Source organism: Muscardinus avellanarius (assembly GCF_963383645.1).
Source record: "Muscardinus avellanarius genome assembly, chromosome: 18".
In the NCBI taxonomy this organism is placed as follows: domain Eukaryota; kingdom Metazoa; phylum Chordata; class Mammalia; order Rodentia; family Gliridae; genus Muscardinus; species Muscardinus avellanarius.
In genome coordinates, this window is record NC_137804.1 from 46,264,007 (window position 1) to 46,291,125 (window position 27,119).

The window sequence follows — 27,119 nt, forward strand, 5'->3', positions numbered from 1 at the left end:
CTGTGTTAAACCCCATTATCACACATAGAAAAAAGACAAAAGGCGTTTGGCTCACATTTGGAATCCCAGTCCTTGGGAGGCTGAGGCAGGAGGATCGCAGTTTGTGGCCGGCCTCAGCTACTTAGTGAGGCCCTCTGCAGCTTAGTCTCTGTTTCCAAAGAAAAAAGGGTAAGCCGGGTGTGGTGGTGCACACGTGTAATCCCAGTCCTTGGGAGGCGGAGGCAGGAGGACCACAGGCTCTTGGCCAGCTTCAGCTACTTAGTAAGACCCTGTTTCAAAATAAAAAATAAAAATTAGAGCTGGGGGTGTAGCCTGGAGGTAGAATGCCTTGGGTTCAATCACCAGCAACACACACGCGTGTGCACACACACACACACACACACACACGCCCTTTTTGTTTTGACTGAAATTTCCTGGTGGCTTTGGACTGAGCGGGCTTCCTAGATCGCCTGCGGCTGTGCTGTGTGTTCGCTGGTCCTTAACAAGTCCTGTGATGTCAGAGGTTCGCGTGTGCGGAACAAAGCAGGTGAAAGGGCTCGAGCAGGAAGCTGGGGGCTGCAGCCAGCAGGGCTGGGGGTTCGGGCCTCCTGGCGCCCTTATACCGTGAGTGGAACAGTAGTCAGGGTTCCACTTCCATGTGCATAGCTGGGACCCAGAGAGGCGGCGGCTTCTGCTTGAAGCTGGTGTTTTGATTTCCTGCTCACGCGCAGCTCGAAGCTCGGCAGCTGCCCAGGCCGAGGCCGGTGCCGAGGGTCTTAGAGGCCTGCAGCCTCGGGTCTCTCTGGCTGGCCTCACTCCTAGAGCGAGGTCTTGCTTCATGGTTCATGGCTGGTGGAGCCCAGCCAGGACAGAGGAAGGAATCGAGGCGGCAGAGTGCAAAGGGCAGAGGCCAGGTGTGTGTTAGGGAAGGTGTCCCGGAGCTGGCTCGGTATGTGTGGTGCTCGGCTCGAACCCAGCGCCATTTTACTTCTTACCTTGGATCTATACCCCCAGCCCTCTTTGCAAATTTGGTTTGAAACAGGGTCTTGCTAGGTTGCCAGGAGTCTTGCTAAATTGTTGAGGCTGGTCTTGAACCTGCAATCCTCCTGTCTCAGCCTCCCAAGTTTTGAGGTCACAGGTGTGGGCCTCTCGGCGGCTGAGAGGTGCTCTTTTTCTTTCCTGTGTGTGTGGTACTGGGGATGGAACCCAGGGGCATTCTACACCCCCTGCCCTAGTTTTTATTCTTTATTTTGAAAGAGGGTGTCACTGAGTTGCAGAGGGCCTAAGTAGCAGAGGCTGGCTGCGAACCATGAGCCTCCTGTCTCAGCCTCTCAAATACCACGCTCGGCTAGAGAGGCAGCTCTTGGAACCTGGTTTCTGTTGGGTTCTGGTGAGCGTCCCTCCCCTCTCCAGGCACCCAACCATCCATTTAGGCAGCTGCGTTTGAGACCCTGCCATTCTGTTCCTTTCTGGGTCTGGTGGGTCCGAAGCAGACCTGCCCACCAGCCCACCTGCTCCTCACTCCTGCCTGGGCTCCCTGCTGCCCACAGCACCTCCTGTGCATTTTGGAAATGTAGAAGTTCTGAAAATGTCACTTATTTTTGTTATTCTTTTTTTATTTTATTATGTGGTACTGGGGATGGGACCCAGGGGCATCTACCTCCGAGCTACACCCCCAGCTCAATTTTTTTATTCTTTATTTTGAAACAGGATCTCCCTAAGTTGTGGAGGGCCTCATTAAGTAGCTGAGGCTGGCCTCAAACTGTGATCCTCCTGTCTCAGCCTCCCAAGTCCTGGGATTATAGGTGTGCGCCACCACACCCAGCTAAGCCCCGCCCTTCACCGACAGCCCTCGGTACCCTGGAGCAGCTGCGATCTCTGGGCCCTGGCCGAGCATTAGCCAGCAGAAGCACTCTGAGGTCTGCTCTGCCCCTGCCCTTCCAGAAGCCAGTAACGCCTGAGGTCAGCTGCACTCTGTGCTCGAGGGATGAGCACACAGCCAGTCACCGCATCTGCAGACGCTCAGCCCCTGGGGATGCTGAGCCCGTCTCGGGGAAGCTTGAGGGTGCTGGGCAGGGCTCTTGCTGGAGCGAGGGGTGTGGCTGGTCACAGGCCTCCCTGCTCAGGCGGGCATCGAATAAGCAGGCGACGTGAGGGCTCGTGGCGAGCTGCCCCGTCCTGCCTGTGCCCCTTGCCATCCGCCGTCTGTGCCTCAGTGTCCTTGGCTGTAAAATGGAGATCTGGCTGGCACCTCTATCAGAGGGCTGCTGGAGGTGGGAGCTGACATGTCAAGTGCTTAAAATAGCGCCTGGCCTGGCGCTCCTGTGCCGCCGTGGCCGACCTGCTGGGGAGTGAACTCTCCAGACCGGGTGGCTTCCATCCCAGCAGTGAGGGAGGACCGGCCACCGCGAGTGTCGTCCCGTCCTCCTTGTTGGTGCGGGGGTTCAGTGAGGAGCCAGCTGGGGATGTGCCTCGGCCGGTTGGACGTTTGTGCCTGGACACACCCTCAAAAGTCAGGCTAGTGCTTCGGCCAGCACACTCTGGTCTTGGGGAGCAGAGAGGATGTGGCAGGGAGCCGTCTCCTCCAAGATGGCCGTTCAGGGCAGTGAGGGGTCGGGGCGTGTTCTGCAGCTCCTCCACCTTCGGCCCGGCCCGAGGCTCCAGGTCCCCGCAGTGGCACAGCTGCACAGCCTTCCTTGGGCTTCCCATTTCCTTCTCCTCAGTCTTCATGTTACAGCAGGGAAGGGGTTTCCAGGTCTGTGCCTGTGCAGTCAAATGACGGACAGGGTGTCACTGGACTTGGAAGAGAAACGTAGCACTGTGAGGGTGGCCATTAAACCCAAGACGGGCAAGCTGGGTGGGACCTCGGGGATCCTGCTGAGAACCCCCCTTGTGCCCAGGCGTGCAGGTAGAGAGGCCTTCCTCTTTAGACCTAGGGACCTGCCTGGGAAACTTGGGGATACAGAGAGCCCGGAACAGCAGGGCGGGGCCCTCATCCACCCAGCCTGGCGGCAGAGACCCTGCTGCCCACCGCAGGGCGCAGTGCATACCTGTAACCCACTACTTGGGAGGCCGAGACAGGAGGGTCATGGGTTTGAGGATGGCCTCAGCAACTTAGCGAGACCCTTAGAACTACTCGGGTAGAACGTGCTGGGTTCAGGTCCAGTGCAAAGGAAAAGAGCTCTTGGCACCTGCCTGTGCTTTCTGCTCTGCACAGCTCCAACGTTGAAGATCTGCAAGCCCCGCCCCCCTTTGTTCCCCACAACCAGCTTTATGAAGGAAATTGAGACCAGACTTAACCAGGCGCAGGACCTGGGCCTGGGTTCTGCGGCGCTGGCCTCTGCAGCTTCTCAGGATCACTGAGGGTCCACACCCACGTGTCTGGGCCTGCGGCGACTGGCTGTGGCGCTCACACTGCCCGTGCACTGCCACCGGAGCTGGACGCGGAGCGTGTCCCTCACCTTTGGGGATGTTTTTGTTTGTTGAGGCGCCCCACTAAACAAAACTAAACATCTGCTCCCCCTGCTGCGTGCCATTTGCCCCTGCCGCCGGGCAGGCCATTCTTGAAAACATGTCTAGACTGATTCGGGGGCTCTGCCCCACCCTGCTCCTTACATACATCCGGGGAGCCCCCTCCCTTTTACTCCATCTTTTTGTCTGCTCTAAAGCGATTCGTTACCTACAGTTTGTCCAAGAGCGGGTTAGGGCTGTTTTTCTTCAGTGTTGCTGGCGGTTTTTTCTCTCCTAATTGTGTTCCTGGAGGTGGGTTCCTTTCTCTGGGTGTGTTTCTTGTATCAGAGCATAATGGTTTTATGTGTAGAAATGCGCCCCATGACACAGGTGTGGATGAGACTCAGGTTAAGGGGCCCAGCGATCGGGGCTCTAAGGAAAAAGGGGTGCCCTCTTCACATGGATAAGTAATCACAGACAGATTGGGGACCGTTGCAAACCCCAGAAGGACGTTCCCGAGGACTCAGTGCTGGGAAGGTGAGGGGTCCACTGACCCCAGATGGAGCGTCCATATTTGTCGCCTGTCCTCAGGTTGGGGTGACGGGGCACCCAGTTTCTCCTCACCCCGTGCCAGGCCCCATGCACTGCTGCCTCCAGCCGGTGCCTGTGGCTCCGGTCACAGTCCTGGCTGCAGGAGGCCTCCGGAGACCTCTTCCTCTGCCCTCTGCCCTTGTCTCGTTACCACGTCAGCTGTGCAGACCTCCAGGACTCACTAAAGCCAGGCTCCTGGTTTTCCTGCATTGAGATTCCATGGCCCCTTCTGGCCTGCATCACATCTGGAGTCACATCTGGTGAGGCTGCCTGCAGCCTGGGCGGAGGAGGCCCTCCTAACAAACATGCGGGGCGCAGAGGCCCTTCCTGCAGCCGCCTGGCTCCAGGACATCCTGTTTTTTCTCCAGGCCCATGGTCACAACCTTTCTTTCTCCCTGTGGGCCCCAGCTGCCCCCCGACCCCTGCTTCCTCCCCACCAGGGCTGCCCCTGCCCCTCCTGCCTCTTCCAGTTTGGCCCCTGTGGCCCCTTGGGTGCCTGGGTACGCTGCCCTGAGGGGAGGGCCCATTCCCTGCCCTGCCCTTCCAGGCTTCTGCTAAGGCCCTCCCAGAGGCCCTCCGCAGCCGGCTCCTGCCTGTCCGTGGCAGAGGCCCGCGGCTCCCCTCTTGCAGCCTCCCTGTGGCGTTTAGGCCCAGGCCCGGGTCTTGTCCGCCCAGCCCCAGCCTGGCCTCCGTGGCCCTCCCAGCTGGACTCTTGCCACTGGAGGCTGGGAGGGGCTTTTGGCTGCCCTGGGCCAGCCGCTGGGTCCCGGGCTATGCTGCTCTTGAAAGCGGCTGAGGGGCCCAGAGGGTGATGGGAGTCCCAGACGAGGCTCCGCACTGTGCGTGGCGGTCCATAAATCACAGCTTCAAAGTCTGCGAGAAGAAAGGCCGGGCGGCCTGTGGAGCTGAGCGAGGGGCTGGCGAGGCCCGTTTTTGTGGCCTGCCCCCCTCCCTTTTGCGTAATTACCCACTAAGCTCCATATTTGCAGGGGCTGCAGAACCGGGCACATCTGCTGTCCCTTTTGTAGCCCACAAAGCCCCGGGCCAGTGGCAGCCGCTGATTAGCATGGATGGGAGACATTTGCATGTAATTGCCCCAAGTGTTCTTTTCAGAAAAGCCAGTCCTTTCTTTGTCTTGTCCTTATATTCTTGGGGTCTCCCTTCCACACACCCCAAACTCGATTTCTTTGCAGGCACCTCCACACAGGCCCACAGGGCAGCCCCCCCTTTGTCAAGGTGCCCCTGCTGAGCGTCCTCCCCAGGCCCTGGCCCTCCGAAGCCAGGCTCCTATTCATGAGGTCTGGGTGTCCCCAGTGCAGGCCTTTCTCCATGCCACCTATCTCAGTGTCCAGGTCAGACCTGGCGGTGGAAGGGGGTGGACGGCCAGAGGCACAGCCTGGGGCCACCGAGGCCTCACCTTGATGAAGTTGCTGACGGAAACCGGAGGAGAAGGAGGCCCAGGTGGAGGCCACCCAGGAGGCCACCCAGGAGGAGGCCTCTTAGCCCGCACCTGCCACTGGGTCTGCTCCTCTTTCTTGTGGCCCTCTTTTTTCTTTTGCTGTACTGGGGATTGAACCCAGGGGCATTCTATCTCAGAGCTACATCCTCATCCCTATTTTTTATTGTTTTGAAACAAAGTCTCACTAAGTTGCAGAAACTTCACTAAGACCTGAGGCTGGCTATGAACCACAACCCTCCTGTTTCAACCTCCTGAGTACTAGGATTACAAGTTTGTGCCACCCTGCCTGGCTCTGATGTAGATTTAACTGACTTTGTGAGTGCCTGGAAATTGCCATCTGAGTGGGCCTTTTTTTTTTTTTTGCGGTCTGGGGATGAAACCCAGAGGCATTTGACCTCTGAGTTACACCCCCAGCCCAATTTTTTATTCTTTATTTTGAAACAGGGTCTCACTGAGTTGCGGAGGGCCTCACTAAGTAGCTGAGGCTGTCCGGGAACCGGGATCCTCTGGTCTTAGCCTCCCGAATGCCGGGATTACAAGTGTGTGCCACCACTCCCGGCTGGAGTGGGCCTTTTGAATGAGCAGAGGTGGCTGTTTTTAATCGCGTGTGTGTGTGTGTGTGTGTGTGTGTGTGTGTGTGTGTGTGTGTTGGGGATTGAGCTCAGAGATATTCTATCTACACCCCCAGCCCTATTTAATTAAAGTAATTAATTACTATTGTTTTGGTGGTACTGGGGTTTCTGGAAACCCTTCTACCTCCGGGCTACACTCCCAGACCTATTTTATACTTTTTATTTGGAAACAGGGTCTCTTAAGCCAGCGAGGCTGGCTTCGAACCAGCACGATCCTCATGTCTCTGCCTCCCAAGCGTGGGGATTACAAGCGTGCGCCACCACGCCCAGCTAATTTAATTTTATTTGCGGTACTGAAGATTGAACCTAGGGGTGTTCTACCTCCAAAGCTATACCCCCAGCCTGATTTTTTAGTCTTTTATTTTGAAACAGAGTCTCGCTAAGTTGTAGAGGGCCTAAGTAGCTGAGATTGGCTACAAACCTACACTCCTCCTGTCTCAGTCTCCAAAGTATTGGAATTACAAGTGTGCACCACCACACCCGACTTATTTTTTTCTTTTTTTGTGGTACTGAGGGTGAAACCCAGGGGCTTTTCTACCTCCGGGCTACTGTCCCAGACCTCTTTTATACTTTATTTGGAAACAGGGTCTCACTAAGTTGCTGAGAGCCTAAATAGCTGAGCCTGGCTTTGAACCTGTGCCATCCTCCTGTCTCAGCCTCCCAAGCACTGGGATTACAAGCATGTGCCACCACGCCCGGGTTATTCTTTATTTTGAAACAGGGTTTCACTGAGTTGCACAGGGATTCATTAAGTAGCTGAGGTTGGCTGCAAACCGTGATCCTCCTGTCTCCTCCCAGATGTCAGCCTCCCAAATGCTGGGATTACAAGCGTGCGCCACCATGTCTGGCTTTTTTTTTTAATTTTTGGTTTGAAACAGGGTCTCAATAAGTTGCAGAGGTCCTCACCAAATAGCTGAGGCTGGCTACGAACCTGCCATTCTCCTATCTCATCCTCCCAAGTTCTTACACGCACGCACCACACCAGGCCCGGTTGGAATCCTGTTTCAGAATAAGAAGGGCTGGGAATGGAGCGCAGTGGTAGAGCATCCATGAGCTCAGTCCCCAGTAACCACATGCGCACACACAGTCCGGCTTGTTGTGCACACCTGTAATCCCAGTGCTTGGGAGGCTGACAAAGGAAGGTTGAAGGCTCAATGCCAGCATGCACCCGTTAATCTAGCAACAAAGACCCTGCTTCAAAATACAAAATAAAATAGGGCTGGGATTGAGTGTAGCTTCGACCTAGACCCCTGAGTTCACTTTCTAGTAACACAGAAAGAAGAAAAATGAGGGCCTGGGGGCGTTGCCGCGCCCAGGGTGGGCTCCCCAGCGATCCCAAGCAGTGTGCAAGCCAGGTCCTCTGTCAGTCACAGCCGAGTGGCTGGATGGCACGCTCTCTCTCTCTCTCTCTTTTTTTTTTATTTTTTGTATTAGGGATTAAACCTAGGGGCTTCCTGCCTGTGAGCTACACCCCCAGCCCTATTTTATTTTTTATTTTGAAACAGGATCTAAGTTGCTGAGGGTCTTACTAAGTTGCTGAGGCTGGCCTCGAACCTGTAATTGTCCTGACTTAGCCTCCCAAATCCTGAGATTACAGGTGTGTGCCACCATGCCCGCTGAGGGTTGACTCTAAGGGGGCTTCCAGGCAGCCTTGATCTGGGGTAGGGTGGGGTGCAGGGCTCTCTAGAACCAAGGCTCTCTCTGCCCTGTCCGCCACAGCACCTGGAACGTGGGGCCTGAGGCCTGGCGCTGTGCCCGCACCACCCCGGCGTGTCCCTGTGTACAGGCTGCGTCCATTCTCCTGCCAACAGCCTGAGCCTAGTTTTCTAAACTGTAAAGCTGGGTCTTAGGGACGCCTAGGGCCCTTGCTTCCAGGTGGCCAAACCATGGTCTGAGGGTCCTCCGGCGGGCTGTGGTAGCTGCGCCTGGCCTTGGCCTCCCTGGCAGCAGGGGAGGGCTTTCCCGGGTGGCAGGTGACCCGTGCTGGGAGAGCGGGGCGGCTCCTCCCCGCCCGCACAGGCCCCTCAGGCCTGAGGCTGGAGAGGCCCAGGGCCTCCGCTGCCTCCGCTGCGCCTGCCTTTGTCAGGTTATCTTTCAGGGGGTGGGGAGCAACGGAGCCCAGGCAGGAGGTGCAGCAGAAAAGGCAGCCCGTTCCCCCACCACAAGCACGCACACCCACCAGCGCGCGCACTCTGGCCAGCTCCTCTGCGGGTGTTCTGTGCGTCTGCACGTGGGGGAGTGCTCCCTCTGGAGCAGCCTCCAGCCTGGTTTCTAGACCCGCCCCCCTCAGGCCTGCTCCTCTCTTCCTCTGTAGCTTGGTCTTTTTGTGTTTGTGTGGGACTGGGGATTAAACCCAGAAAGCTCTGCCTCAACCCTATTTATTTCTCTTTGTTTGGAATCAGTCTTGCTGGCTTGTTGAGTCTTGCTAAGTTGCTGTGGCTGATCTTGAACCTGTGGTCCTCCTATTTCAGCCTCCCAAGTGCTGGGACTAGAGTGTACTCAACTGTGCCTACAGATCGAAGCCTACTTCTTTCCATCCATCCATCCATCCATCCATTCAGTGCCTGCTTTCCTGTTGCTCTGACTTGTTCCTATTTAGGTTTTACATATGCTTGCTAGCATAGCTAAGAGGGGACGCTTTTTTTTTTTTTGTGGATTTTTTTTTTTTTTTGGACATTATTCTACCTCCGAACTACACCCCTTGCCCTATTTATTTATATTTTTTTCGGGTCTGGGGATGGAACCCAGGGGCATTTGACCTCCAAGCCATACCTCCAGCTCTGTTTTTTTTTTTTTTTTTTTTTTTTTTTTGGTGGTACTGGGGTTCCTGGAAGCCCTTCTACCTCCGGGTTACACTCCCAGACCTACTTTATATTTTTGAAACAGGATCTCTTACGCCAGCGCGGCTGGCTTCGAACCTGCGCGATCCTCCTGTCTTCGCCTCCCAAGTGCAGGGATTACAAGCGTGCGCCACCACGCCCGGCTCCCAGCTCTGTTTTTATTCTTTATTTTGAAACAGCATCTCACTAAGTTGCAGAGAGCCTCACTAAGTAGCTGAGGCTGGCCATGAACTGCGATCCTCCTGTCTCAGCCTCCCGAATGCTGGGATTACAAGTGTGCGCCACCACACCCAGCAAGAGACCCTTTTACAAAATAAAAAATAAAATGTGGTGGGGGGTATAGCTCAAGTTAGAATGCCCCTGGGTTCCATTCCCATGACTACAAGCAAACAAACAAAATTAAAAATAAGACCAGGTTGAGGTGGAAGTAGCTTGCCCTTGGGCTCAGTCCCTAGTGCCACAGAGAGGCGGACAAGTGAGATGTACCAGGACGGAGGGCCTGCCCTGAACAGGACTGTGGTCTCCCAGGGCTGCTCCCAGGAGCCCCAGCGACCTCACGCTCCCCAAACGCCAGGGCGGGGCAGAGGGCAGCAGCTGTTCTGGAGCTTCTCTGAGGATGACACAGAGACTCTGTCTTAGGTTTCGCCGGCGGGGGCCCAGGCTGGGTTCGATCCCTGGGCTGGAATCCTCCACCGAGACAGGCTGTAGTCTTGTCACTGTTGACAGTGAGAGTGACTGGTTTCGTTTATTAAGCACTTGCTGCATTACCATGCCACCCGCACCATCATGGAATCCTAGGCAGGGGCTCATCCCCATTTTGTGTCTTTTACCCAGGGCGTGCCCGAGGCAGGTGCTGTGGCAGGGAGTGGAAGCCGGCTCTAGGAGGTCTGGCGGCCTGTGCCTGTGGGCCGTGACCCAGCGCAGGTCCAGGATGGCGCTCAGCCCTTGGATATGTCCAGACCACGAGTGGACAGCGGGGGGAGTGGAGCTCAAGTGGGGTCCTCCTACCCCCACGAGCCCAGGTGGTCTCCAGCCCCTGCCCGGCAGGACAGTTTGAAGCCAGGTCGTGCAGGCCAGGAGGGGAGGCAGGGGCCTGCTCCAGGGGCCATCTGGCTGTCTGCCACGTGGTAGCATCCCCCACGCACACTAGCCCGCCTCCTCCCTCGGGCTGCGCTTGTGCCCATGGCTGGGTGGGTGTCGGACGGGCGCTCGGAGGGGGGCAGGTCTCCTCCTCACCTGCTCCCCTCTTTTGCCATGGGATGTTTTCCCCTGGGAGCTGAACAGCTTGTTTTGTTTGGCAGTAGGAGGCAACTTAATAAAAGACCCAGCGTTTGGGTGAGTGGTCCTACCCCCAAATCCGCTGAGCTCAATAGCTTTCATTATTCCTCCGTTCCGTGGCAGTAATGGTTTCCTGCTGGAGAGGCGAGGGCTTGAGAGGCCTTTCTGCCCCCGGCTGGTGGCTGCTTTGCAGTGGCACCACTTCCTCCCGTCTCATCCAGGCTGGCCGTTCTGGAGAGGAGGCACTTACTTGAGCGGGGTCCTTCCCACCCAGTCTTTCCACCCTGGCGTTCCTTTGCTTTCTAGGAGCGGGAGGAGGGGGACAGCGAGGCGGCTGGGAGTGTTAGCGGGTGCTGTCCCACCAGGGCGCGCTCAGGGCAGGGCCGGCCGGTGTGCGCCTGGCTGGCAGTCGGGTGTGAAGGAGGCAGCGGCGTGCAGTGCTTTTCCTGGCGCTGCTGGAGATGACAAGGGGGCCAGGAGGAGGCAGGGCACGCCTGCCAGCGTGGAGAGGCCTCTGCTGGAGGGACGAGGGGCTTCAGTGAGCTGCTGGCGGGGCTTGTAGGCCCTATGTGGAGCTCATGTTCTGGAAGGCTCTGGGGAGTCCTGGTGTGTGTGTATGTGTGTGTGTGGGGGCATTCTACCTCTGAGCTATACCACAAGCCCTATTTGAGACTGGGTCTCACTAAGTTGTAGCGTATCTTACTATTTGCTGAGGCTGGCCTCGAACCTGGGATTCTCCTGTCAGCCTCCCAAGTACTGGGATTACAAGTGCGTGCCTCCATGCCTGGCTCATTTGTTGGTTTTTGAGACGGGGCCTCACTGTGTGCCCAGTGTGGTATCGGCTGATCCTGGGCCACCCGGTCGGGAAGCCCTGCCACAGATCTCCGTTTGTTGACAGGGTGTCAGCCTGGGGTGGTCTGGGCTGGTGAGCAGGCAGCCCCTACTCCTGCTGTCCACGCCTTCTACAGTCTTGTTCACTGGGGGTTCTCCGAGCCCGGGGCGTGGCATCCCTTGTGCCCCAGTGCTCTACCCTGGGAGCCAACAAGGAGAGGTCACACGGAGGGGGCTAGTTCCGTGGCACTGGGGAGCAGCAGCCGGTGTCCTTCAGGGCCCTTTTCTAGCCCTGGTCATCTCCTGCCTGGCAACTGTGCCCCCACCTCAACCCCCTCGCCTTCCATACATGGGCGGTCCCGGTGCTGCCCGCGTGTCTGTGGGGGCTCTCCAGGCCCCCGAGGCCCCTGAACAGCGCACCTGCACATCAGTGCACCTGCGTGGGGCTTGTCCACAGCCCCCTGGCTCAGGTCAGCCTGTAGGCCCCGTGGTGCCTGGGGCTCCTCGTCACTCTGGGAACGTGTGTCTGTGTTGCCCCGTGCCCAGTGAGCAGAGGAATGTATGAAGAGGGGACTTAGTTCCACTGTACCTGTGTACCCCTGTGCCTGTGATTCCTGACACTATGGCCTACGCTCCAGACCTGGCCCCAGCCTGGTTTTATAAATAAAGTTTTATCGGCACACAGCCCCATTCACTCACTCATTTGTGGCTGCTACCAGGCAGAATTGGATCACCGTAGCTGAGCTCATGCTGCCCGCACAGCCAGAAACACCGTCTGTCCTTACAGAGAACGTTGGCTAACCCTGCTCCGGGATGCGCACAGAGGTCACGGGTCGGGCAGGGCAGGAGCGGGGACCCTGCCCCTCAGTGTGTGGCTTTGGGGAAGAGCCAGCCGCTGAGCAGACTGCGGGTGAGGAGGCCTGGGTCCTGCCAAGCGTCCTCACGGGTTCCTGGACTTGCCGCTCAGAGGCGGGTGGCTTTCCCGCCCTGACGCAGCTCTCACCTGGGACTCCCCACCCCCTGTAGCAGGGTGCTGGGTGGCAGGCCAGGGAGCGGGGCGGGCCCCCGGGGGCAGGACATCACTCATGCTCCTCTGTTCCCTGATTGAGACCCACTTGGAGAGTGTCCCTGCAGAGCCGCCTGGCACTTCAGAGCTGCACCCTGCCCTCCTTTTGCCTTTGGGAAAGAAATCCCAGCTATGGCCTGCCTGGGACAGATGGGAACCCAGCACCGCTGCCTGCGTAGTCGACCTTTCTGCTAAATCCTCTTCCTGTCCCCCACTTCTCCAACCCGTGTGCACAGGGTCCCCAAGTCCTCCAGTCCATGTGCCGACCTGGTGCTTTCTGGGCTGGTTCCTGGAGGCTGACACAGGAGGCCTTCTGTGTCTGGGCCCTTGAGGCCCAGCTCCTACCTCCCTGCTGGCTGAATAGAGACTTGGGGGGGGCCGGGGGGGTCCAGCCTTGGAGACCACCAGGAGTTTCTTGATGGACAGGGCGGGGTGTGGGTCTAGGCGAGGAGCTGCATGTTTCCAGGAGCCCTTGCGGGGCTGCGCAGGGGCGGGGCTGCCTTCTCTGCTTGCTCCTGGCCGAGCCCCTCGGGTCAGCCGTCTGCCTGCCCGCAAGGCCCATAAGTGGTGTACAAGGCCTGGGGGGCTGTTTGGAGCAGGAGGGTGGTGTGTGGCCTGGGGAAGGGGCTGGGGGTGTGGGGGTCCAGGGCATGCAGGGCTCTAGCTGCTGGTACAAGAGCTCAGGCATCTCTCAGGGGACGTTGGGATTTGGGGCAGTGCTGGGGCTGGACCCGTGGCTTCGCACATGCTAGGCAAGCACCAGCCGCCGAGCATCACCCCAAGGAAGATTGGAAAAGCAGCGATAAACATGGCCTGTCTTGTCGATCCATGCCTGCTGCATGCAGGGTCTGGCTTGGGGACCGAGGCTGCGTGCCGAAACCTGCTTGCTCCACCCGTGTGCTGCCTCCACGCTGGGGAGACGAGCCCTCACCTTAGCCTGGCTTCCGGCAAAGCCCTGCCTCTACAGCTGGCCACAGAGCCCTCTGCTGCAGGTGCTGTGTTCACCTTCCCGGCGCCAGCTTGCAGAGGGGTGCCTCGGGCAGCCAGTCAGCTTGCCAGGCTGCCTGTAAACAGAGCCCCTCCCTGGCCGCAGCACTTATCTCCTGCCCCAGGAGGGCTGTGGCCGCAGGCGCCAGCCAAGGTCCCTTCTTGGGACCAGCTTACAGCTGGATCTGGAAACACCTGTCAGGGCCCCTGTGGCCATGAGCCTGGCAGTGGCCCACCCTTACCTCCCTCTCCTGCCAGGGAGGGGCCTCCACTGGGGCCTGGCCTTCCCACTGGGAGCTCCTGGGGCCTCCCATCTGGGTCGCCCATTGGGAACATCTCTCTCTTTTTTTGCAGAACTGGAGATTGAACCCAGGGACATTCTATCCGAGCTACACCCACAGCCCTATTTTTTATTCTTTATTTTGAAACAGGGTCTTACTGAGTTGTGGAGGTCAACTTTTTTTTATTTTTCCAGTGTTGGGATTGAATGTGAAACCAGGATCTTGCATGTGCTAACCGTGTGTGTGTGTGTGTGTGTGTGTGTGTGTGTGTGTGTGTGTTGTGGGGAGATACTGGACATTCTACCTCTGAGCTACACTTCTAGCTCTATTTTATTTATTTTTTATTAAAAAATTTATTTTTTGTGGTACTAGGGTGGAACCCAGGAGCTTTTCGACCTCTGGGCTATACTCTCAGACCTATTTTATACTTTAATTTGAAACGGTCTCACTAAGTTGCTGAGAGGCTCACTTAGTAGCTGAGGCTGGCTTCGAACCTATGTGATCCTCTTTCTTTTTGGTGGTACTGGGGTTCCTGGAAACCCTTCTACCTCTGGGCTATACTCCTAGACACCTATTTTTTTATATTTCTATTTGGAAATAGGGTCTCTTAAGCCAGAGAGGCTGGCTTGAAACCTGCGCGATCCTCCTGTCTCCACCTCCCAAGCACAGGGATTACAAGCATGGGCCACCACGCCCGGCATATGCGATCCGCCTGTCTCAGCCTCCCAAGTGCTGGGATTGCAAGCATGTGCCACCACACCCGGTTTATTTTATTTATTTTGAAATAGGATCTAAGTTTTTTTTTTTTCTTTTCCCAGATCTGGTCATGGAACCCAGGGGCATTTGACCTCCGAGCTACACCCCCTGCCCTATTTTTTATTCATTAAGTTACGGAGGGCCTCACTAAGTAGCTGAGGCTGTCCCCAAACCGTGATCCTCGTCTCAGCCTCCTGGATGCTGGGATTCCAAGGGCGCCCCCACCTCCAGCCTTACTAAGTTTTTGAGTGAGGCCAGCCAAGAACCTTAAATCCTCCTGTCTCAGCCTCCCAAGTGCTGAGATTACAAACATGTACCGCCACACCCTGCTAACACCAGCCCTTTTACTTTTTGGAACATCTTTCTAAGTTGTTGCGGCTGGCCTCAAACCTGCAGTCCTTCTGTCTCAGCCTCTCAGGTACTAGAATTACAGGTACATGCTTGGCTAGGAACATTTTTTTCTATTGGGGTGGAATTCTCATAAACTAAAAGTTTTTTGAGACCATTTTATCCATTTATTTCTTTACTGCAGTGCTAGGGATTGGACTGAGGGCTGTTCTGACTGTGTTATGCCTTCACACCTCTTTTAATTTGAGACAGGGCCTTGCTGAGGTTGCCAGGCTGGCCTTGAGCTTGCTGCCATCCTGCCTCAGCCTCGCGAGTGACGGGCTCTAGCCCTGCCCCACCACGTGCGGCTTAAACCATTTCAGAACATCCAGTTCATCGGTGTGAGCGTATTCAGGTGTTGTGCAGCTGTGGCCTCTCTTGAGCTCCAAACACCCAAAAGGAGCCTGCACTCAGGAAGCACGCCAGCCTCCAGGCCCTCCAGATGCTGCGGGCTCCCTGAAGATCCCGTCAAGAGTCGCACGTTATGTGCCTTTCATAGCTACTTCCCTCATGACGTTCTGAATTCATCCAGGTCGCAGTAGCTATCCACACTTTGTTTCTTTCCTTTTTTTCTTTTCCGTTTTTTTTTGGTACGAGGCATTCTACCTCCAAGCCGCACCCCACTCCCAGCCCTTTTTATTTTGTAACTGAGACAGTGTCTCACTAAGGTGCTGAGGCTGGCCATGAATCTCCGACCCTCCCCTCTCGGCCTCCTATGTCCTGGGATTGCAGGTGTGTGCCGCCGTGCCAAGCAGGAGCTTCTTTTGAGGCTGTGCTGTGCAGTCTGACGTTGGAGCTCTGTGGGAGCGGGCTTCCTGCCTGCCTTGTGCCCCTGCCTTGCTCTCTACCGTGGAGATTTTCATACGAGCACTTGAATACCTGCCTTTCAGTTCTTTGGGGTCTATGCCTAGCAATGGAATTACTTTGTGAAATGGCAAACTGTGTGTGTGTGTGTGTGTGTGTGTGTGTGTGTGTGTGTAGCACTGGGGATTGAACCTACAGGCATTCTACCTCTGAGCTACACCCCCCAGGCCTTTTTATGTTTTTATTTTGAAATAAGGTCTCCATAAATTTCTGAGAGTCTGGCTACATCGCTGAGGCTGTCTTTGAACCTGTAATCTTCCTGTCTCCCAAGTACTGGGATTATAGGTGACATTATCATGTCTGGATTTTATTTTTAATTTTAAAACGGGATTGCTAAGTTGCTGAGGCTATCCTCAAGCCTGCGAGTCTCTTGTCTTAGCCTCCCAAGTATAGAAATGACAGGCCTGTGCCGCCATGCCCGTTAGTTTTTCTCTCCCTTAATGTAGGTGGTTTGGAGAGACCAGGCTGGGTGCCTTACAGCCTCCCCTGTGATCTGCCGCTGTCTTGTCCCTTATGATGAGACGGAGGCCAACCTTATTGTGAAGGGGTCTACACAAGGTACAGCTGGGCGAGGTGGGGCGCTCTTGTTATCACTGTACTTGGAAGATTGAGACAAGAGAACCACATAGGTGAGGCCAGCAGTTGGCACCTTAAAAAACCTATTTCAGGCTGGGCGTGGTGGCACACACTTGTAGTCCCCGAGCTTGGGAGGCCGAGATAGGAGGATCGCACAGGTTCGAAGCCAGCCTCAGCTACTTAGTGAGGCTCTCAGCAACTTAGTGAGACCCTGTTTCCAAATAAAAAATAAAATAGAAGCCAGACATGGTGGCGCACGCTTGTAGTCCCAACATTCTGGGAGGCTGAGACAGAAGGATTGTGGTTCGCAGACAGCTTCAGCTACTTAGTGAGGCCCGTTGCAACTCAGTGAGAGCCTGTTTTAAAATAAAGAATAAAAATAAGGCTGTGGGTATAGCTCGGAGTTAGAATTTCCTTGGGTTCCATCCCCAGTACCGCAAGAAAAAATAAATAATAATAATAATAATAATAATAATAATAATAATAATAATAAAAAGTAGGAGCCAGGCGTGGTGGCACACGCTTGTCATCCCAGCACTTGGGAGGCTAAGACAGGAGGATCTGGGTTTGTGGCCAGCCGCAGCTATTTAGTGAGGCCATCTGCAATTTAGTGAGACCCTGTTTCAAAATAAAGAATAGCCGGGCATGGTGGCGCACACTTTTAATCCCAGGACTTGGGAAGCTGAGACAGGAGGATTGCGCTTTGCGGACAGCCTCAGCTACGTAGTGAGGCCCTTTGCAACTCAGTGAGACCCTGTTTCAAAATAAAGAATAAAAAATTGGGCTGAGGGTTTAGCTCAGAGGTTGAATGCCCTGGGTTCCATCCCCAGTTCCACAAAAGAAAAAAAAAAGGCTGGCGAGTGGGACCGCTGCGCACTTGTTGAGTGGGTGGTAGTATCAGTGCTGGTGATGGGTGAGGGGTGCAGCGCTTCCTGTGTGCTGGGCCCCTTAGCACGCGTGAGGATGCACTGGACCCCGGCTCCCTACCCAGAGGTAGAAAGCCCCTGGGTCCATACCCAGGACCAAAGAGATAATGCTTAACGGCCAGCCGCCCCCAGGTGGCCCAGCAGGAGCTGAATGAATGCCCTTCTCCTGCGGGCTCCGGGCACCCTTGGAGGCTCCGTGCCGGCCCTCCAAGTTGGCTTCGCTGTGTCCCATGGGCCCTGCCGCCTGCCCTGGCCCGCGGGGTCAGGAGGCTCTCCCTCTGGCCTCGGAGCTCCTGGAGGACACGGGCTGCGTCCTTGCCAGCCAGCTGGCCACCTGCTTGCCCTGGGGTGGCCCGGGGAGGAAGTGTGGGGGCGGGGCCGGGCCCCGGTGCTCACGGCAGCCTCTCTCCTGCAGATGAAGATGTGTGTGTGTTTAAGTGTTCTGTGTCCCGAGAGACGGAGTGCAGCCGCGTGGGCAAGCAGTCCTTCATCATCACGCTGGGCTGCAACAGCGTCCTCATCCAGTTCGCCACCCCCAACGGTACGTGTCGGCGCCGCGAGGGGCAGGTACGCGGCAGCCCAGCCGGCCCGCCCGTGATCACCCTCTGTGCGGCTGCACACCTCCAGTCGCAGCACGGGGCGGCCGAGACAAGGGCCGCCAGTGCGAGGACATCTCATAAAGCAGTGAGACTCTCATCAACCCAGTGAGACCCTGTTTTAAATTAAAAATAAAGGCCGGGCGTGGTGGCGCACGTTTGTGATCTCAGCATTCGGGAGGCTGAAACGGGAGGATCGCAGTTCATGGACAGCCTCGGCTACTTAGGGAGGTCCTTTGTAACTCAGTGAGACCCTGTTTCAAAATAAAGAATAAGCTGGGCGCGGTGGCACACGCTTGTAATCCCAGCATTTGGGATGCTGAGGCCGGAGGATTGCGGTTCGTGGACAGCCTCAGCTACTTAGTGAGGTCCTCTGCAACTCAGTGAGACCCGGTTTCAAAATAAAGAATAAAAAATAGGGCAGAGGTAGAATGCCCAGTACCACATAATATATATATATATATATGTATATAAAGTTGGGCATAGTGGCACATGTCTGGCATCCTAGTACTTGAGAAACTGAGACAGGAGGATCATAGATTTGAGGACAGGCTCAGTAAGTAGTAAGACTCAATCTAGCAAGACCCAGTTTCAAAATAATAAAATAGGACTGTGAGTATAGTTCAGATGTAGAATGTCCCTAGGTTTAATCCTTAGCACCACAAAAATTAAAGACATAGGGCTGAGAGTATAGGTCAGAGGTAGAATGCCCCTGAGTTTATTCCTCAGTATCACAAAGCTAATCAAGTTGAAAGGGGTTGGGGTAGCCGGGCCTGGTGGCACATGGTTGTCATCCCAGCATTCAGGAGTCTGAAACAGGAGGATGGCGGTTTGCAGACAGCCCCAGCTACTACTTAGTGAGGCCCTTTACAACTCAGACCCTGTTTCAAACATAAAAAGGACTAAAAAATAGGGCTGTGGTGTAACTTGGAGGCAGAATGACCTAGTGTTCTATCCCAGTACTGCTAAATAAATAAATAAATGATGCAAGGGGGGCTGGGCATTTCAGAGGTAGGATGCCCCTGGGTTCCGCCTCCCAAGTAGCACAGATACATGTGTGTGCCACCGCGCCTGATTTTCTTTTAAAGTATTTTTTGGGCATAGAAATTGCCAGTCACAGGGGCTCAGGGTAGAAAGGTCAAGTTGTGCATTCAGACAGAAGAGGCCGAGCCCGCCCACAGCTCTGGGTGCCGCGCCGGCGTCTGCCGCGGTCTTTGCCCCAGGTGACCTGGCTTCCCCATTCCAGATTTCTGCTCTTTCTACAACATCCTGAAAACCTGCCGGGGGCACACCCTGGAGCGGTCCGTGTTCAGCGAGCGGACAGAGGAGTCCTCGGCCGTGCAGTATTTCCAGGTAGGCTGGCGCCCGCCCCACCAAACCACCTCCCCGCGGCCCGTCTACTTGCGGGCCTCAGTTTCCCCATCTGTGAAGCCCAAGAGGGCTGCTAGAAGGATCTGAGTGCGGGTGAAGCCCAGGTCCCCACTGTTTGCAGAGTGGCAGGGCTGCCGCCGTGTCCCACACCCTCAGCGCGTGCAGGCCAGCCGAGTGCTCTCACGCCCGGGTGCTGGACTTGAGCGAGAGGAGGTAAGTGCTGCCATTGTCCCCACTACAGATGAGAAACCCGAGGCTCAGAAAGGTTAAGTGCCTGGCTGCTAGCCACAGCTCTTATGCAGCCGAGCCAAGATGGGAGCCAGGCCTGCCTGATGCCAAGGCCTGCGGCCCTGCTCGGCCCACGCTGCCTCCTGCCGCCCGTTGTCTTGCAGAGACACTGCACCTCGCCCACCTGGTGTGCCCTAGGCGCCTGCTCTTTCACTTCCTCCTCCTTGGGCCCTGAGATGGGCCAGGACCCCATCTGGCGAATGTTCAGTCTCCGGGGCAGCCCCCAGGGCCAGTGGCATCCAGCCGTGTCCTTCAGCCACGTGACGCGGCAGGGCCCTTCTTGCGGCTGCCCGTCGGGCCCCCTGTCCCTGTCCTGGAGAAGCCGGCGGGAGCCGGAGGCCCCGGACCTCTGCTGCATGGCGTGGCATCTTCCCACGCTGCCAGCCTGCTGCCATTGGTGTGTCTCTGTTCCAGTTTTATGGCTACCTGTCCCAGCAGCAGAACATGATGCAGGACTATGTGCGGACGGGCACCTACCAGCGCGCCATCCTGCAGAACCACACGGACTTCAAGGACAAGGTAGCCAGCCGGGCCGGGCGGGCCGCTGCTCCCGCCGACCTGCTCTGTGGCCCTGCTCTTCTGGGCCTCTTGTGCCTCTTGCACCGGATTTTCCAATTCATTCTTTTCCGATTATAAACCTAGAATCTAATGTATGAATACAGCAGTGTGTGCGACATCAACACGAGAGCTTCTGTCATCTCTCCAAGATAATCATGGCATAAGGTGGTGGTTTTTTTTCAAATTTGTCCTGATTGAAAGAAAGGCAGGTATTGGCATGTATCATAAAATTATTTTATTGAGGTAGTATACTGGCTCACACTCGTAATGCCAGTACTTGGGAGGCTGAGACAGGAGGAGAGCTGCAGCGATCCACGAGACCTTCCACAACTCAGTGAGACCCTGTTTCACAATCGAAATCAAATAGGGCTAGGGCTGTAGTTCAGAGACAGCTCCCAGTATCATAACACACACACACACACACACACACACTTTCTTGATTCTTTTTTTCATTTTTAATAAAATAGAATTTTATTCCATTTAACAAGGTCTTGCTAAGTTGCTGAGTGTCTCAGTAAGTTGCTGAGACTGCCTTGAACCTATAATCCTCCTTTCTCTGCCTCTAGAGTACTGAGATTACAGGTGTCCACCACTGCTGGCTGTAAGACCCTATTTCAAAATAAAAATATAAAAAGCTGTTGGTGTAGCTCAGAAGTGAAATGCCCCTGAAGTTTAATCAATAGTATAAAAAAAAGTTGTAGCCAGGCGTGGTAGCACACACTTGTAATGCCAGCGTTCGGGAGGCTGAGACCAGAAGATCGGGGTTTGAGGACAGCCTCAGCTACCAAGTGTGGCCCTCTGCAACTTAGTGAGACCCTGTTATTTTTTAAAAATAAAAAATAGGGCAGGGGGTGTAGCTTGGAGGTTGAATGGCCCTTGGTTCCATCCCCAGACCCACACCCACACACAAAAAGTTGTGTGTGTGTGTGTGTGTGTGTGTGTGTATTATATATATATATATATATATATATATATATTTTTTTTTTTTTTTTTTTTTTTTTTTTTTGGTGGTACTGGGGTCCCTGGAAACCCTTCTACCTCTGGGGTTCACTCTCAGGCCTATTTTTATACTTTTTTATTTGGAAATAGGGTCTCTTAGGCCAGCGCGGCTGGCTTCGAACCTGCGCGATCCTCCTGTCTACGCCTCCCAAGCGCGGGGATTACAAGTGTGCGCCATCATGCCCAGCTTAAGGTAATTTTCTCTATGTGATACTGGGGATGGAACCCCGGAGCCTTCTACCTCCAGGATATATCCCCCAGACCTATTTTTTATATTTTATTTGAAAATAGAATCTCACTAAGTTTCTGAGAGCTCACTAAGTACCTGAGGCTTGCTTCGAACTGGGATGACAAGGTGTGCCACGATGTCCAGCAGAGGTACTGTTTTGAGAAAGAGATATTTGTTGTAAAATGGAAGCTAAGAGCCAGGCGTGGTGGGCACGCTTGTCATCCCAGTACTTGGGAGGCTGAGACAGGAGGATCACAGGTTTGCGGCCAGCCTCACCTACTAAGTGAGGCCCTCTGCAACTTAGTGAGACCTTGCTTCAAAAAAAGAATAGAACGTTGGTCTGGGGTGTAGCTCAGCGGTAGAATGCCCCTGGGTTCCACCCCAGTACTGAGAAACTTTAACAAAAGCTAAGGGAGTAATTAGGATGCCAGAGAGACGTCAGCCAATGGAGGAGACGCTTGGGTGGAGCGAGGGGGTGGTGCAGGAGGGGCGGGGGTCAGCTGGCCCCCAGCCACAAGCCACACGCGTGCGCATGTGCGTGTCGGTGCCCATCTCCACCCCATATGGAGGGAAGCCCGCCGAGCGCGGTGTGACCTCATTATGAACCGCGTCATGACGGGAGACTGCAGCGCACCCGGGGAAGTACGGGAAGCCGGGCGTGGGGCGCACGCGTGTCATCCCAGCATCGGGAGGTGAGACCGGAGGATCGCGGTGCACGGACAGCCTCAGCTACTTAGTGAGCCCCTCTGCAACTCAGTGAGACCCGGTTTCAACATAAAGAATTAAAACAATAGGGCGGGGGTGTAGCTCTGAGTTCCATCCCCAGACCCGCAAAACAAAACAAAACAAAAAACAAGAAGTGTGTATGTATGTATGTATGTATGTATGTATTTGGTTTTTTTTTTTTGCAGTACTGGAGAGGAGATGGAACCAGGGGGTATTCTACCTCCGATATATACCCCCAGCCCTATTTTTTTTTTTTAATTCTTTATTTTGAAACAGAGACTCCCTGAGTTGCAACAGGCCTCACTAAGTAGCTGAGGCTGCCGCGAACCATGATCCTCCTGTCTCAGCGTCCTGAATGCTGGGATTACTAGCATGTGCCAGTATCCCCAGCCCCAATAGAGTATTAAAAAAAAAAAAAAAAAAAAGGCCGGGCGTGGTGGCGCACGCTTGTAATCCCCGCGCTTGGGAGGCAGAGACAGGAGGATCGCGTAGGTTCGAAGCCAGCTGCGTGCGCTGCCTTAGGAGACCCTGTTTCCAAATAAAAATATAAAAAATAGATCTGGGAGTGTAGCCTGGAGGTAGAAGGGCTTCCAGGAACCCCAGTACCACAAAAAAATAAATAAATAAAAATAAATAATAATAAAAAAAAGATGATTACAGCTTTAATCCCAGTACTTGGGAGGCTGAGACAAGAGGATCACAGGTTCAAGACCAGCCTTAGCAGTTTATTAAGGCCCTCTGCAATTTAAGGAAACAGTTTCAAAATTAAAACAAAAAAACTCACAGAACAGTGCTGGGGTGTAGCTTAGTAGAATGCCCCCGGGTTCCATCCCCAGCACTACAAACTAAGTAAAATAGAGTAGAAGGATGAGTGTAGTCATGGCAATTAACGTCTGGCGCCGCCACTGCTGCTCTGTGCGTGTCTGTGTGTGTGTGTGGTTCTGGGGATGGAACCCACGGGCATTCTACCCCCCAGCTACACCTCCAGCCCTATTTTTCATTCTTTATTTGGAAACAGGGTCTCACTGAGTTGTGGAGGGCCTCAAAAGTAGCTGAGGCTGGCTGCGAACCTGCGCGATCCTCCTGGCTCAGCCTCTTGAACGCTGGGATCGCAGGCCCGCGCCACCACGCCCGGGTAGCTCGCTGCTTTTTATTTACAGAGATAGGTAGGAAAAGCAGTGCCTTTTTTCTGCCTCACTAGCAGACCAAGGTGGGTGCTCGCTCCCACCACCGCGACAGTTCTGCAGTCACGGGGGCGGGTGTCCTTGCCCCAGCGCACTCTGCACCCTCCCTGGAGACGGCAGGAGCGCCAGCCGAGGCCCCCAGGAGCAGAGGTGGTTTTCCCCGTGCAGGGCTCACAGACCTCAGGGAAACACATTTCCTGGTTTATTGTAAAGGATCTCAAAGGATACGGAGGAAGGCTGCGGGTGGGGGGGGCGCGTGGGAAAGGGCACAGCGCCTGGTCAGGCGCCTCAGGGACTTCCTGTGTCGCAAGCGCTCTGAGCCCTATCCTAAGTTTTTGGTTTTTTGTAGTCCTGGGGATGGAACCCAGGGGCATTTGACCTCCAAGCTACACCCCCAGCCCTATTTCTTATTTTTTATTTTGAAACAGGGTATCCCTAGGTGGATGACAGCCTCGCTACTTGCCGAGTCTGTCCTCAAACCTGCCGTCCTCCTGTCTTGGCCTCCCAAGTGCTGGGGTGACAGGCGTGCCATCATGTGCCACCATGCCTGGCTGAGCTTGGGGATTTTGTTTGTTTGCGGTACTGGGGATGGAACCCAGGGGTATTCTACCTCCGAGCTACACCTCCAGCCCAATTTTATATTCTTTATTTTGAAACAGGGTCTCACTGAGTTGCAAAGGGCCTCACTAAGTAGCTGAGTCTGACCACGAACCCTGATCTTCATGTCTCAGCCTCCCCAATGCTGGGATTTCAAGTGTGCCCACCACGCCCGGCTGATCTTGAGTTTTTATAGACTTTATTACATATCTGATGCTAAAAGACTGGGCGGGGCAACCCAGCCAGGCCTGTCTGTCCAGATTTTTCCTAGCCCGTCCAGAGCAGTTCTCTCTCCACAGTACAGGGCAGGGACCCTCCAGAAGGAGGATAGTGGACAAGGGTGGGTCAGAGAATGTCTGTCTGTCTGTCTTTCCTTCTCAACTAAGGGTCTCAACTAAGTCACAGAGAGCCTCACAAGTTGTTGGGGCTGGCCGTAAATCTGCGATCCTCCTGCCTCCTAAGTACTAGGATTCCAAACATACACCACTGACTTCCCGCCTTATTGTATGTGTGTGTGTGTGTGTGTGTGTCTCTGTGTGTGTAGTACTGAGGATAGAGCACAGGGGCATTCTACCTCTGAGCTATACCCCCATCCCTATTTTTTATTCTTTATTTTTATTATTATTATTTTTAGTGGTACTGGGGGTGGAACTCAGGGTCTTTTCTACACCTCTGGGCAACACTCCCAGACCTATTTTAAACTTTATTAGGAAAGAGGGTCTCACTAAGTTGCTGAGAGCCTCGCTAAGTAGCTGAGGCTGGCTTTGAACCTGTGCGATCCTCCTGTCTCAGCCTCCCAAGTGCTGGGATTACAAGCCCGCTGTACCACTAGGACCGACTATTCTTTATTTTGAAACAGAGTCTCACTGAGTTGCAAAGGGCCTAAGTAGCTGAGGCTGTCTGCGAACCAGGATCCTCCTGTCTCAGCCTCCCAAATGCTGGGATTACAAATTGTGCCACCATGCCTGTCTTCAGTGTAGCGTTTCAATAGTTTGTACAGTGTGTGATGATTAGAACAGGGTAATGGCCACCCATCACCTGAGACATGTATCATTTCCTCAGATTGTTCTAGATGTTGGCTGTGGCTCTGGGATCCTGTCCTTTTTCGCTGCCCAAGCTGGAGCCAGGAAAATCTACGCGGTAGAGGCCAGCACCATGGCCCAGCATGCGGAGGTGAGTCCTGCCGGGGCTTCAGCCTGTCATCTTTCTCCTTCACCTCTGCACACTGGAGGCCTGACCGCAGGGGAGCTGGTCCTGGAGTGCCGAGGACGCCTGGGCCTCACAGCAGGTGTTGGTGGTGGCGGGGCTAGGCCTCCACCCCAGGGCCCGGCTAGCAGAGGGGCCCTCACAGGCCAGCGGCCACGTGCTGCACGCGTTTCCGCAGAGCCACGGGGACCGGGGGCATCTGGGCACACACCTGGCCAGCCTCCCTGAGCCCTCCTCCCGGTACAGTGCAGCTGACGTGTAGCACGTGAGTCTCTGTGGTCCTCTTTGCCACTTTATTTTTTTATGATACTGGAGATTGAATCTAGGAGCGTTCTACCTCTGAGCTCCATGCCCCAGTTCGATTTATTTATTTTTAAAATTTTTTGTGGGAAGCCGGGCGTGGTAGCGCACGCTTGTAATCCCCGCGCTTGGGAGGCGGAGACAGGAGGATCGCGCAGGTTCGAAGCCAGCTGCGCTGGCGTAAGAGACCCTGTTTCAAAAATATAAAATAGGTCTGGGAGTGTAGCCCGGAGGTAGAAGGGCTTCCAGGAACCCCAGTACCACCAAAAAAACAACAAAAAAAATTTTTTTGTGGGTCTGGGGATGGAACCCAGAGGTGTAGCACCTCTGAGCGACACCCCCTGCCATGTTTTTTTATTCTTTATGTTGAAACAGGGTCTCACTGAGTTTCAAAGGGCCTCACTAAGCAGCTGAGGCTGTCTGTGAACTGTGGCCCTCCGGTCTCAGCCTCCGGACGCTGGGATCACAAGGATGTGCCACCACGCCCGGCTCTATTCTTTACTCTAAAACAGAGCTCACTAAGTTGCAGAGGGCTTCAAAAGTTGCTGAGGCTGGCCGCAATCCTGGAATCCTCCTGTCTCAGCCTTCCAACTACTGGAGAGAGGGAGAGGGAGAGGGAGAGGGAGAGGGTGTGTGACTGGAGATTGAACTCAGATCATTCTGCCTCAAAGCTATACTCCTAACCCTTTTTAACTTTTATTTTGAAACAGTCTCACTGTGTTCTGAGGCTGACCTCAAACCTTTGATACTCCTGTCTCAGCCTCCCAAGTACTGGGATTATGCCATCATGCCTGGCTCTCTTTTCTTTTTTCAGTACTGGGGATGGAATCCAGGGACATTCTACCTTTGAGCTACACCCCCAGCCCTATTTTTTATTCTTTTTTTTTCTTTCTTTTCTTTTGGTGGTACTGGGGATGGAACCCTTCTACCTCCGGGCTACACTCCCAGACCTATTTTATATTTTTTATTTGGAAACAGGATCTCTTAAGATAGCAAGGCTGGCTTCTAAACTGCGCGATCCTTCTGTCTCCGCCTCCCAAGCGCAGGGATTACAAGGGTGCACCACCACACCCAGCTTTATTCTTTATTTTGAAACAGGGTCTCAGTGAGTTGTAAAAGGCCTAAGTAGTAGCTGAAGCTGGCCAGGAACTGCAATCCTCCTGTCTCAGCCTCCCAAATGCTGGGATTACAAATGTGTGCCACCACGCCTGGCTGACTCACATGGTTTAAAATTGAAAGCGTAAAATGGAACCGGGAGTGATGGTGCACGCTTGTAATCCCAGCATTTGGGAGGCCGAGACAGGAGGATCACAGTTCGCGGACAGCCTCAGCTACCTAGTGAGGCCCTTTGCAAGTTAGTGAGACCCTGTTTCAAAACAAAGAATGACCCAGGCGTGGTGGCGCACGCTTATAATCTCAGTGCTTGGGAGGCTGAGACAGGAGAGAGGATCACACACGTTTGAAGCCAGCCTCAGCTACTTAGTGAGGTTCTCAGCAACTTAGACCCTGTTTCCAAATAAAGTATAAAATAGGTCTGGGAGTATAGCCTGGAGGTAGAAAAGCCCCTGGGTTCCAACTCCAGTACAACAGAAAGGAAGGAAGGAAGGCAGGCAGGCAAAAAAAAATAGGGCTGGGGTATAGCTTGGAGGTAGCAGGTCCCTGGGTTCCAATCCCAGTACCGCAAAATAAAATAAAAAATAGGGCTTAGACTTTAGCTCAGAGGTAGAATGTCCCTGAGTTCCTTCCCCAGTAAAACACACACACACACACACACACACACACACACACACAAAAAAAAAAAAAAAAAAAAAAAAAACCTAAAAAAAACTAAAAAAAGGAGCTGGGCCCAGGGTTACACACTTAAAATTCCATGTCTTCATGAGGACCACAAGTTTGGGGTAAGCCTGGGCAATTTAGTGAGACTTTGTCTGAAAATTTGAAAGGTTCCAGAGTGTGGGGAGTGGGGGCGCACCCCTGTAATTTAGGTACTCAGGAGGTTAAGACAAGAGAGTGACAGGTTAGAGGCTAACTTCAGCCACTTAGTCAGATCGTGTTTCAAAATAAAAAAAAGTGCTGTGGGCTTAGCTTGGAGGTCGAATGCCCCACAGTTCAGTCCCTAGAACCCAAACCAAAGAGGGATCCTGGGGGTGTCACACATGGTA

At 54.4% G+C, this 27,119-nt stretch overlaps 1 protein-coding gene across 1 annotated transcript in view; it reads left to right on the forward strand.

Moving 5' to 3' along the window:
* Positions 1-27,119, forward strand: part of CARM1 (coactivator associated arginine methyltransferase 1) — a gene marked incomplete at both ends in the record, with an annotated part of 39,653 nt that overhangs the window by 8,822 nt on the left and 3,712 nt on the right. Inside the window, 5 exon segments of the mRNA XM_080715524.1 lie at positions 17,319-17,444; positions 18,746-18,852; positions 19,573-19,677; positions 24,514-24,624; positions 24,836-24,897. Coding sequence (XP_080571650.1) covers positions 17,319-17,444; positions 18,746-18,852; positions 19,573-19,677; positions 24,514-24,624; positions 24,836-24,897 — 511 coding nt within the window.